Raw genomic sequence first — 13,024 nt, 5'->3', positions numbered from 1 at the left:
ATTGTAAATTTTGCTTCCCCACCCTGTGCGTGATCAGTGAATTAAATATAGGAAAATGACTGATTTTTACTGTAAAAATGCAAAACACAGAGGAAAATATAAAAATAAATGGTGATAAATCAGTTAAGAAAAGTTGAATACAGAGGAAAAAAAAACAATTTCGGAACTACCACATAAGTAGCACTGGGTTTTTATGGGTTAAGATTTTATTCTTTACCTTTTTCCACATGCCTACATTTTTCTTTATTATTTTGTGCGATATTTTTATACAGTCTTTTTTGCACTAAATGTTTTGCAGCTAAACAGAACAGAACTGCTAACTGATTCTCATTGTTCCTATGATTCTGTTGGGTTTCTGTAAATTGGCTTAGAGTCTGGTTTTGACCAACTTTATATATAAAGTGTCATGAGATAACTTTTTTGTTGTGATCTGGCGCTATATAACTAAAATTTGATTGATTGAGTGATTTGATTGGTTTTCCCCTGTAAGTTGCTTTGGAAAAAAGCGTCTGCCAAATGCATAAACATAAACATAAACATGATAGTGACAATAAAGATCTATTCTATTCTATTCTATTCTATTCTATTCTATTCGATGTAAATGTCAATAAAAGTCAATGAAACTTATAAAATACAGAGAATTGTGCCTCAGTGTACCTCGGAAACACCTGGAAAATAAAAATAATAATAAATGAACTCCATCAGGAGAGTTTGTGAAAATATTCATGTCTGACATAACTGTGTAAACATTTACAAACCTTCGCACAACACTGCAAAAGATTCTGATTGAACACATCTGAAGGGCACATGTTCATCTCTGTTTTAAGTTGCAGTTCTTGATAGTTTTTCATCAGTGGATACAAATTCCAGGATTCTCTTCAGCATTTTGTAACTGAAGTGGTCTGAGTATACATGCAAATTTCAACACCTTGTTTACGTTGTCAAGATATTAAAAATTTACCCCAAAATACGCCCAGATTTTGTCTAATCACAGGTCTTATCAGACAATGCTACTGCTATATTCAATGTCTAGTCACAAAAGCTTGGAAAAGTGGCTTAATTTTTCCTTAACTGCAAATAATGATGTCAAGTCATTTATATTTCCATTTAGTCTTTCGATCTGGACTCAGAGGAAAGAGCTGCAGAAAGAAGTATGTATTTCACTCCTATTTTTGGCTTGTGTCAAGCTCTGTATTGGTGTTAGTTCATCCCTGGGTGTTGTCTGACAGGGAATGAGGCAGAGTGGAGACAGAAGAAATTTGGAGTAACTCTAACTGGAGTTCCTATGTTGTCTTAGAGCTCCATCTGTACACCCTGCATGGTGTTGGTAGATGTCCAGAAATGTCCAGAACACACCAGAAACACAGGTAAACACAGGTAAACACTCCCCGACATGCCTGCAGTGGGTCATAGGTGATGATCAAGAAGGATTATCAGGGTTCTCGCTAGCATCATTGAACGTCGAGGCCCCTGATGCTGTCCCTGGGGGGCCCCAACGCTGAGATTTGACCCGCCATGCTGTCTTTCAACCAGTGCAGCGGTGGGGTTTTTTGTGTGTGTGTGTGTGTGTGTGTGTGTGTGATCGTCCAGTGTAATGATAACGAGATTTGAATTTGAAAAAATATATTCCTTTGTCTTGGTGTAAAGCGCTGCAGACAGGAAATGAGAACAATATAACACTGGTCTACAATTTTTTAGAAATGATTTGCTTCAGAGATTAAATGTGCTAAATGTTACGTATTTTAATAAGATTAATTGGAAAATAGATGACAAAAGTGCCGGTTTGCTGATGTTTTCAAGGCATATGATGAAGTGTTATTACATATATATATTGGTTTATGTACATTTATATAATAGTTTTATAAATCTTCCACTAAATAGAACTTGTAAAGTGAATGTATTCTAATGTGCAGACGGTGTTTTGAAGTAGATCTTGTAGCTCTGAGACAAATATTCCTTTTGAGTCAAACCCATTCTATCGTTAATTCTTGAATTTCACATTTTGACCCAAGGCTGTATCTTGGAAAGTTTAGCTAACCAGCATTTTTTACTTGATTTTTCTTTATCAGTGACTCTCATGTGGTAAAATTTCATTACTTTTATTCTGGAAGCATTTTCCTTGTAGACCAGTGTAATCAACACCCCTTTGTGTGCCTCGGTATTGTCTGACACCCGCCCGGCAACATCACTTGCCTTATGCTCATTGGCTGACAATGAGACTTCAATCAGTTTGTCTTATTTAAATGGACCGATCAAATTATATCTAAAATTTAGCCCGTGCGTGCGACAAAAAGACAAAAACTTGGCTTCATTCCCCAAAATTTGACCCTCAAAATGCAGGAAATAGTGTTTCAGAGAGTTATAAATTCCAAAATTTTCTTTTGGAAGGATATACACAAAAATATAGAATATATACTTAATGTTACCTTACCTTTTAAATTTGCCACCTTAATTATGGGAAAGACTGAATTTTTAGTGAACAATGCCTACTTGTATAGAATTTTAATAACTGCTGGCAAAAAGGCTGTGACCAGGCGCTGGCTCCAACCTGAACCACCTAGTCTGGAAAAATGGGTAGATATTGTGAATGAAATTTACCAGATGGAAAGACTAACCTTCTCCCTTCGATTACAAATGAACAAATTTTCAGATCTATGGTCAAAGTGGATATCTTTTGTTTACACTTACCAAACACAATCTGTTGGAACCCTAAATGTACCAGAAATGACAATATAATGACAAAGTATCTGGAATTGTTTTGTTTTTTGTGTAATTAATTAATTCTACTTTTCTTATTTTATTTATTTACTTATTTATTTTTCTTTAGAGAGAGGAGGTCAAAGTCTCTTGGTCTTTTGTATATGTTTTTTTTATGTAACAATGCATCCATTGTTCATTGTTCAATTGTTTTGTTTAACAAAAAAAAAAAGAAAATCTGAAATGTTGAGAATGGAAAGTTTGGTCATCGGTCACATACTTGTTATGTGACCACAATGTAATTTAAATGTATATTGAACTTTTCTCAATGTTTCTCAATAAAAATTTGAAAAAAAAAAAAAAATTCCAAAATTTTCCAGTAGAGGATGCCCCCGGACCCCCCTACAAAACTCGTACACAGCACCTGCCCCTATGCTGTGAAAAAATCCTAGCAAGAACCCTGGATTATTGTTCTCTACTTAATCGACAAAGTTTTTATGAAAATGTTACATACTTTACCTTTCCCTAGACTATATATTGAAGGTTGTGATAAACACTGCATCCTGTTTGGATCATTATTAGGACTTTTCTACTTCTCATATTACACCCCACACTGATGGAGACTCACCACAGTACAGTTGCTGGAGGCAGAGATACACTTCCTGTCCTCACACCACTGACAGCCCAGAGTGTTGGAAGTGCAGCTCGCACAGTCTGAGAACCGAAAACAGTCCTCATCTGTACTCTCTGTCACAAAAAAAAAAAAAAACACACACAAAACAACCGTAAGCACAAGGTATAGACAATGCAACACATCGTTAGCCTCATAGCATAACTACCGAAGACATATATTTTTCAGGACATAACCAATGATGCAACCTGAAGCAGCAGCGTTTAGGAGAGTAAAGTTACACAGATATCACAATTTGGACAAAAATGACTTAAGCAATTTTGTTTTGCAGCAAAAAACATAATAAACGGCATTCAACCTTAAGGAACTATGGTAACTTCTGCAGTATTCACAATATTATTCAACTGCACACTAAGGACTGATTTCATTACATGCACTAAACTAAAGACTAAAACATCATAGTATCTGACAAGGGATCACAGAGAAATGAACATGTCAGTGACAGACATTAAACCAGGCATGTCCAAAGTCCGGCCCGGGGGCCAATCACGGCCCACAGTCAGATTTTATACGGCCCACAGCTTCGGTTTTAGAATGTATTATTTATGGCCCGCTTGGACTGTTGAACTGAGAAAATGAATCATAAAAGGTTCAAAATGCAGTTTCTCCTTTCACCTCATGGTGGCAGCACCACTCTAACTCTATCAGGCTCTGTGATCTCGCCGTGAACCCTTTTCGCTAATTTCTAACCATGGCCCCTGTAAATAAAAAAAGGAAAGTTGACAGTGAGGGCCGCCACTTCCAGGAGAGATGGGAATTACAGTTTTTTTTTCACTGAAAATCGAGGCGATTGTGTTTGCCTAATTTGTCAAGAGACTGTTGCTTTGTTTAAGAATTCAATGTAAAGAGACACTAGCAGACAAAACATGCTAACGCATACGACAAGCTAGCAGGGAGTGAGCGCTCCGAAAAAGTGAAGCAAATTCAAACTGCTTTAAACTTACAACAGTGACTCTTCATGTGAACCTGGGAGTTCAATGAATTCACCACCAAGGCAGGCTACCAAGTTGCCAGGTTAGTTGCCTATAACTGCTGGTGTTATGTACTTGTAGATGTGACACAAAATATTACTTTCTGAATGATTTTGTGAAAGACAAGAGTAAGAGTCATATGTTTTCATCTTAAATGTTAACAGACTTTGCATTACTGAGTAATATATGAGTAATGATTATTCATATAAGTCATGTTTAAAATGAATGTGGGGTTAAGATTTTTATCAACTTCTTGGAAGTTTAAGATACTCCACACAGTTTGTTCCATGTTATCTGACTCCAGATGTGAAAGGAAGGCAGAATTGTTTGTTTTTTTTTTTTGTTCACACCTGAGTGGCTCAGATTTGGTTACATTGCCATTTAAAAAAATGATATTGTGACAATGAAAATAAAATTATTGTAGAACAGCGCATTTATATGTAATTTTTACGGTTTAAAAAATGTCCAAAGGGACCACTGGCCCCTGGCAATCTCCACATTATCAGATCTGGCCCTCTTTAAAAAAAAGTTTGGACATCCCTGCATTAAACCATTACTCCCCAACTCACTGAAATACCTCAGTTTGCATATTTCACTGGAAACTTTAGCTGCAGCTGTGTAAAAAAAAATCTACCTATTTACTTGCTTGGAATTAGGTTAATTAAATACAGTAAAATGGTTATTTAAAAAAAAGAAAAAAGCAGTCATTTATGGTTGAACAAGTGTTGCAATTTCTGGATTTGGAGTAGAGAGAACAATTATTATCCTTCTGAAAAGGAGTCATGAGGGGGGCATGTGTCTGAAAATAGTCTGCCGTGCATATTAATTAAGTAAACTGATTATTATGTTTGGGTGAGAATTATAGCTATTTAAACAACAAAATAACACATATAAAGTTTTTATGTGTATACTATCAGCATGCAGGTGACATTAGCATGCCATGGGAATGAACATGTATTATAACTTTGTTAGAGATAAGATAAGATAAGATAAGATAAGATAAGATAAGATAAGATAACGGGTTTTTTTTTGTTTTTTTTTTTGGATTTTGTTATTATTTTTAAATGATGTTTGATTATGTATCAGTCATACGAAAATGCTGACAGGTATTCAAGTCACTATTAGTTATAATGTCTGTCAATTATTATTTTGTTATTTATTTTCATTGCCGTTTCAAAATTCAGAGGTGATCAGGGAGGGGGGGGTTGAAGGTTTATGCTCAGGGGAGACCCTCACACTGTTACCAAGTCATTTTAGAACAGATATATAATGTGTTAAAAATTCAATAAAGATATATGTTTAAAAAAAAAAGAAGATAAGATAAGATAAGATAAGATAAGATAAGATAAGATAAGATAAGATAAGATAAGATAAGGCGTTATCATTTTTGGTATGAGTAAGAGGTGGCTGTGGCTCAGGTGGTAGAGCAGGTCGTCCAATAACCGAAGGGTTGGCGGTTTGAATCCCGCTCTGTCCTAGTCTGTCCCTGGTGTCCTTGGGCAAGACACTTCACCCTCCCTGCCTCCAGTGCCACCCACACTGGTGTATGAATGTTTGGTGGTGGTCAGAGGGGCTGTCGGCGCATATTGTCAGCCACGCTTCTGTCAGTCTGCCCCAGGGCAGCTGTGGCTACAAATGTAGTTTACCACCACCAGAGTGTGAATGTGAGAGCAAATGAATAATGAGTCAATAATGTAAAGTGATTTGGGTGTCTAGAAAAGCGTTATATAAATCCAATCCATTATTAAGACAGTAAACAAACATTTGAAGCTTGTTTGATATATATCATTCACTCCAGTGTACATCTACTATGTTTTTTTTTTCCTTACATTGCTCAGTGTTGAAATGTAGCTCAGTTGCAGATACTGTAGATATGAAGACTGTCCTTTAAGTCAAACAGAATTAAAGTTCCTACTTTTAATGCACTGTATAGATTTCACACTGTAATTTTGGGAGTGACCTAAACAACCTTTCACCATGTACCCACACCCTGCCATCTTCATGGGTATGAGCTCCTTCTCCCTGTAGTTGACATTGTTTGGTTTATAGATGGGCCAGTTGGTGTGTAGTCCATCTGACAAGGACATGTTTCTTCTTGGAAGGAGAAACATGGATGAATAGATTCAAATCATCGTCACTATAATTTCAGGTTTGTTTGTTTGTTTTCCAGCTAACTTTGGATTTATTCAGACCATATGACTCTCTCTACATCAGGGGGGTAAAACTCGTTTTAGTTCAGGGGCCACAAACAGCCCAATATGATTTCAAGTGGGCCAGACCAGCAAAATATTAACATAAGAACCTATAAATAATGACAACTACAAACTTTTCTCTGTGTTTTAGTGTGAAAAAAGTAGTTACATTCTGAAAATGTTTACATCTGCAAACTGTTCTTTAAAAAAATGTGAATGACGTAAATGACCTAAAACTTCTCGAGAAAAATAAGTGTGATTTAACAATATTATGCCTCAATATTTACACATTTGTATTACAGATCACAGTGGATCTTCAAAATCGTAAAATAATTAGAAATAGAAATGATATTGTTAACCCATAAAGACTCAGAGCTACTTTTGTGGCACTTTCCAAAATAATTTTTCTGTCTATTTAACTTTTTTTAAGTGATGTATCACCATCTATTATAATATTATCATCTGTATTTTGTGTTTTGTCAGTGAAAATCAGGCATTTTCCTATATTTAATTTACTAATCATGTAAATGTTCATAAAAGTTCAGTTTACAGTTGAAGGTTATTATATCAAAAACACAGAAAACTGAAGAAAAAGGAACTTTTTCCATAAAATATATAATTAAATGAACATAAACCCAGTGTGTCCATCCACTGTCACTGATCCAACTCTATGGGTTTTACTGGTGAATCAATGCTGTAGAGGATGGCAAGGCTGTAGAGGGGTTTCCATGGTAACTACAGAGCCCCTGAACATCCAAATAGGTCATATCTGATGACCATGAAAAGTATTTCACACCAGTTTTTTCAACATATTAATAGGTGTAGTTAGTTCAGAAGTTATTAAACATTTCAGATCAGTAGATGGTTTTGGCTGCCACTGTCTGTTTGGGTCTTTATGGGTTAAAATTCCAGTTATTTTTCTTTCCGTTTCCAGTTTCCAGTTGGTCACATTTGTTCAGGTTATTCACATTTTTTGTGAAAGGACATTTTGTAAGAGCGAACATGTGATTTTGAGATCAAATTGGGGTGTATGTGGCCCCTGAACCAAAATGATTGTTATAATCGTCAGTGTAATTTTTGCATTTCACATTTTCATTCCACGGGCTGGACTGGACCCTGTGGGGGGCCGGTTGTGACCCATGGGCCGTATGTTTGACACCCCTGCTCTAGATGCTACTGTGGCCAGTTTTTTACTTCTTCCATTTGTTTTTGTCCTATGTTTGTTTGTTACCAATGCTAAACGTGCACACTTTAAGTCTGAACCATCCAAAAAACAGTTTTCTCACTGTAAACGAACTGGACAGCGGTTCACTTTTATGCAAATTTAAACCACGTTCCAGATGTCAGATGCGAGCCGTCATTTGTAGGAAGTTTTGGATTCAACAAGAAAGTCTGAAAAATCTGCACCAAACAAGGTAGGCAGGAAAGCACTGTTAGCTGTGCACTATCTTGCTCTGCTTAAAAAAGACAGTACAACTGTGATCATAATTACTGTCTGTTCAAACATGCAGTGAGCTGCCTCAAGCAGCATACCTGGAAAAACTCTGCATCTGGCAGAGACAAAGGGCAGAGAAGAAGGGCTTAGACCAATCTTAATTGCTTTAAAATGAGGTAATTGTGGCTGCATTGACCTTCTGTTCCTGTAATTACAGTCTGAAAACAAACTTCAGAAGCCAAATCCTTTAGAACCATTATTATTCTCCTGAAAATGAGACCTTCTGGGAGTAACACTTGTGTGATTGTGCAGTACAATTTAGGGAAAACCGCTGTGAAAATATGTTGTGAGACAGAGTGAAATGGATGAATGAGAAAGAATGAGCAGGGCGGACGGGGGCCAAGTACAGCATACCACGCCATGGAGGGCAGAACGGAGCGGGGGAAGAAACCCGGTCAGGTGGTCCAGCTTCCCAAGGGACACATCCACTTTGAACCCAGTGGCAGCGAAGGCCTGGACCGGCTGCAGCACAGAGGGCCGGGTCAGAGAAGGCCTGGCAGGACGGAGGTGTGTAGGCCAACACGTCGTTCAGCAACAGGCCCGAAAAACCTCCGAAGATGTACATGGAGCTGAAAAGGACGCAGAACCATTATACCGTATGTCCCACAAAAAATTACAATCAAACTTTCGGCAATGAAAACTTTAAAAATATTGAATCAATCAAAATGCAATGTCAGGGCATGAAACTATAACTTATTATCTACATCACAGGTAGGAATGGGAATCAAGAACCGGTTCTTTTTTGAGAACCGGTTCCCAGTTTGCCTTCCTGCTTATCGATTCTGCCTTCGTTGTGCATGCGCGATGACGTCACACGTACGCTGCATTGTTTTGGTCAGAACGTAGTCAACATGGCGTTGAGGCAGAAACGGTCTAAGAAGATGACACCAGGTCCACTTTCTTGGAACACTTGCAAAGCTTCCATATCTTCAAAAGGGTGGAATCCCTCCAATATCCTCAAACATTTGTCCACAGCATGTGAATCATTTACAGGAATGTCACATATTTGATACTTAGCGGTGCTTGTGAATGTAGCGGCAGGGTGAACGCCGGGCCGGTTCTGGTGCAGGCAACATACGTCGTAACTCCTCAAATACAAGTTTCCGAACGTAAGAAGGGAAAGGAAATGAGGTGCACAACAACGGGAGACAAGCCGAGCCGAGTCGAACCGGTTCCACGTAGTAGAAATGTGGCGATAGAGGAATTAGTAAAGCGTCTTTGACTGCACCCCCCCAACCCCGAACCGGCCCGTTAACATCTGTTATTATTTGTACATACTGTATATGTTATATTTTCTGTGCAGAGATGGAAATATAAAAGACAGTTAATGCAAACACACCTGTTTGTACTCTTTTATTCCCTCACCCAATGAGAATCGATAAGAGAATCGATAAGGAATCGGATCGATAAGCAATATCGATAATGGGAATCGGAATCGTTAAATTCTTAACAATTCCCATCCCTAACACAGGTGTCAAACATGCGGCCCAGGGGCCAAAACCAGCCCGCCAAAGGTTCCAGTCTGGCCCACGGGATGAATTTACAAAGTGCAAAATGCAAAAATTACCCTGAAGATATTAACAGTCAAGGCCCTCAAACTCAAAAATAATAGCATAATAACCTAGAAATAATGACTCCAAATGTTCTTCTTGGTTTAGTGTGAGAAAAATAATATGATATTATGCCTGTAAATAATGAAAACACCATTTTTTTTGTCTTTGATTTATTGCAAAGAACATTAAATTCTGATATCCTTTAACAACTAGAAGCACTCGGAGAGCGCAGACCTCCGCCAAGGCTGATCAGTGGCCCCCCCATGGGCCCCCCCACCCCCGATCACCACCAAAATTTAATCATTTCTTCCTTATCCCATTTCCAACAAACCCTGAAAATTTCATCAAAATCTGTCCATAACTTTTTGAGTTATGTTGCACACTAATGGACAGACAAACAAACAAACAGACAAACAAACCCTGGCAAAAACATAACCTCCTTGGCGGAGGTAATCATAAGTTGAGGCATAATATTGATAAAATTGTACTTATTTTTCTTCAGAAATTTCAGTTTTTTCCAGTCATTCACATCTTTTTTGTTTTGGATAGATATAGTTTCATCATTTAGTGTTATTTTTTGCACTAAAAAATTGGGAGTTGTCATTATTTACAGGCTATTATGCTATTATTTGACTGGTCCGGCCCACTGGAGATGAAATTGGGCTGAATATAGCCCTGAAAGAACATGAGTTTGACATCCCTGATCTACATCTTACAGAAAACCCCATTTGATTTGCTTCAGTGGTCACGGAGAAATGGGGATCTTTGTAAAGCATGTCAGAAGTCCCTTCCCTCCAAGTTTGTAAGGAGACACGTTGTCCATTGCGTTCACACCTTATAAATACGAAGTTGTTCATTGTGTTCTCGCACAAAAATATCTCTTTTGAAAAAGTGACTGCTTGTGATTGGCAGTTTGAGAATTGGATAGCTAAGAATCAAAGTGAAATGCATGTCAACAGATGTTAGCGTCTTGGGGAACAAATGCAAAACGGTAATTGAGAGGTCAACACATCTTTCAACAACAAAACCTCACACGAGTACACACTATTGATATAATGTTAGTTGCCCTGTCAGTTGTGAGCAAAATATTTTCATTCAAATGGATGCCAAGAGTATCCAAGAGCCAAACTTGAAAAAAATGAACCCATGACATGCTTTACAAAGATCCACATTTCTCTGTGACCACTGAACCAAATTACAGGGGGTTTTCTACAAGATATAGGTAACAAGTTAGAATTTCAAACCCTGAAATAGCATTTAGATAGTTTGACAATTTTGAAAGTTATCAATGCGGAAAGTAGGGTGGAAAACCCACAGGAGCAGCAGAAACCTGTAACTACAGCTGTGCAGGAACAGGACGGCACTGGTGACTCTGATTTTTTTTAAAGTCCAGAAATTGCTGCAGACGTAAAGAAAGATGAAGTTATGTTTTTTAGAGGAGAACCTTTAAAAAAAAATAAACCTGACCTTTGGCTGGATAAAAGGGTGAAAGTAAGAGAGGGAGAAAGGGAATAGTTTGATGCCGGCTTCTTTAAGTTCAAAGCTGACATTTTGCTGCTCAAAGCTGACTTTTCGATGAGTAAATGGTGTTAAAGGGTCAGATCATTATTTCTGAGTTCAGCACTAAGTCCCTTTAAAATGATGGAACTAGCAGACATAGGTTCTTTGTGTGCTTTCATGAATACTTATTTGCTTTATTGGGTCTTGTTTTCCATAGCCTGCATTATACGTGTGTATGTGCAATACAAAGTAAATAAGTGCAGTATAGGATATATTATTGTTGGATACAAGCATTGGCCTTGCGGTGACTATTCTAATGCACTGTATAAAGAGTTGTCTCTAAAAAAGAACTGCATAGTGTATGTGTGTCTATACAAAGAAGTGAAGCAAGAAAAGCAGTCGCATCATATAGACAAGAGTTGAAGAGGGAGAAACAACAGAGCCTAACAGAAACCAGCCGAGGAAGTGGAAACTGAAACTAAATATAACGCTGACATAAAGAGACCAATTCATAAGCATTCTACATAACAGAAGCAACAGAAGGCAAAGACAGGGAAGGAGTCTCCCAAGAGTCGTTCAGAATTTACAGGATGTTTCAGGAAAACATAAGCAAAATGTGCCAAGAAATAATCCATCACTCATGACTGGGTTTTATTCACATAAATACAATAAAGTATCAATGCTGTGGAGCAGATTATACCTGGTTTCTGTGTTTTAAAGTGCATTGTCCTCAAAACAAGACGAGCAGATTGAGAACAGTTGTGCAGAGACATACTGCACAGGTGGAAAAAAATATCTACATTGTTTTTAACTTAACACACAAATACACTTAAGACATAATAAAAGTTGGAGGAAGATGAACTCACCTGTTGCTAACCACAGCAGAGTGTCCAAAGCGGTTGATGTCCTGGTGTAGTCCTGGTCTGGGAAGAACAGCCCACTCATCACAAGCTGAGGGAACAACACAATTATAAATGTAAATGTATTGGTTTGGGTGTTTGAGACAATATGTGCTCATGCTGAAAAAAAAGAAAAAAAAAGAAAAGTGAAAACAAAACCAACTCTCAACAACAGGGGTCTCAAACATGCGGCCCGGGGGCCAAATGCGGCCCACCAAAGGTTCCAATGCGGCCCCTGGGATGAATTTGCAAAGTGCAAAATTCCACAGTCAAGGCTGTCAAACTCATTTTAGTTCAGGTTCCACATACAGACCAATATGATCTCAAGTAAAATAATAACATAAAAACCTACAAAAAATAATGACTCCATGTTCTTCTTGGTTTGATGTGAAAATAATATTACACAATGCCTATAAATGACAAAATGTTGTCTTTGTCAAATTTTTGTCTTTGTTTTAGTGTAAAAAATAACATTAAATTATGAAAATACTTACATTTACAAACTATCCTGTAACAATAAAATGTCAAAAATCTGAACAAATATAAACAACCTGAAATGGCTAAAGAAAATTAAGCACAATTTTAACAATTTTCTGCCTGTTACTCAGTGTTTAGTGTCTTTGTGGCAGATACTTCAGGGCAAAAAGAGGGCTGACAAGCCACTCCAGGAGCCACAAAAACTGAAGTCAAGGTCATCATTGAGACTGGTGGACGAACAACAGTGTCTTTGTAGATTTGATCCATAATGCACATGTATAAATGATAAGTTTAAGCATAATATTGTTAAAACTGCACTTATTTTTCTGAAGAAATTTCATTTTTTTCAGGTTATTCACATCTTTTTTGTTTGGATAGTTTATAAAAGGAAGTATTTTCATAATTTAATGGGGTTTTTTGCACTAAAACAATTGCAAAAATTTGGAGTTGTCGGTATTTATAGGTTATTATGCAATTATTTTACTGGTCCGGCCCTCTTGAGATCAAATTGGGCTGAATGTGGCCCCGGAAAGAAAATGAGTTTGAGAC

The 13,024-nt window shown here is 37.4% G+C and overlaps 1 protein-coding gene across 1 annotated transcript in view; it reads right to left on the bottom strand.

Moving 5' to 3' along the window:
- Positions 1-13,024, bottom strand: part of LOC115434149 (attractin-like protein 1) — a 765,420-nt gene that overhangs the window by 552,231 nt on the left and 200,165 nt on the right. The window contains exons 11-13 of the mRNA XM_030155899.1: positions 11,966-12,050; positions 8,401-8,615; positions 3,326-3,444 (exon numbers count right to left, since the gene is read on the bottom strand). Of these exons, the coding sequence (XP_030011759.1) occupies positions 3,326-3,444; positions 8,401-8,615; positions 11,966-12,050 (419 nt within the window). The remainder of the gene's footprint in view (positions 1-3,325; positions 3,445-8,400; positions 8,616-11,965; positions 12,051-13,024) is intronic.

Source organism: Sphaeramia orbicularis, chromosome 15, assembly GCF_902148855.1.
Source record: "Sphaeramia orbicularis chromosome 15, fSphaOr1.1, whole genome shotgun sequence".
NCBI lineage: Eukaryota > Metazoa > Chordata > Actinopteri > Kurtiformes > Apogonidae > Sphaeramia > Sphaeramia orbicularis.
Note: the sequence above shows the minus strand (reverse complement) of the source record. Positions and strands in the feature narration are given on the sequence as shown.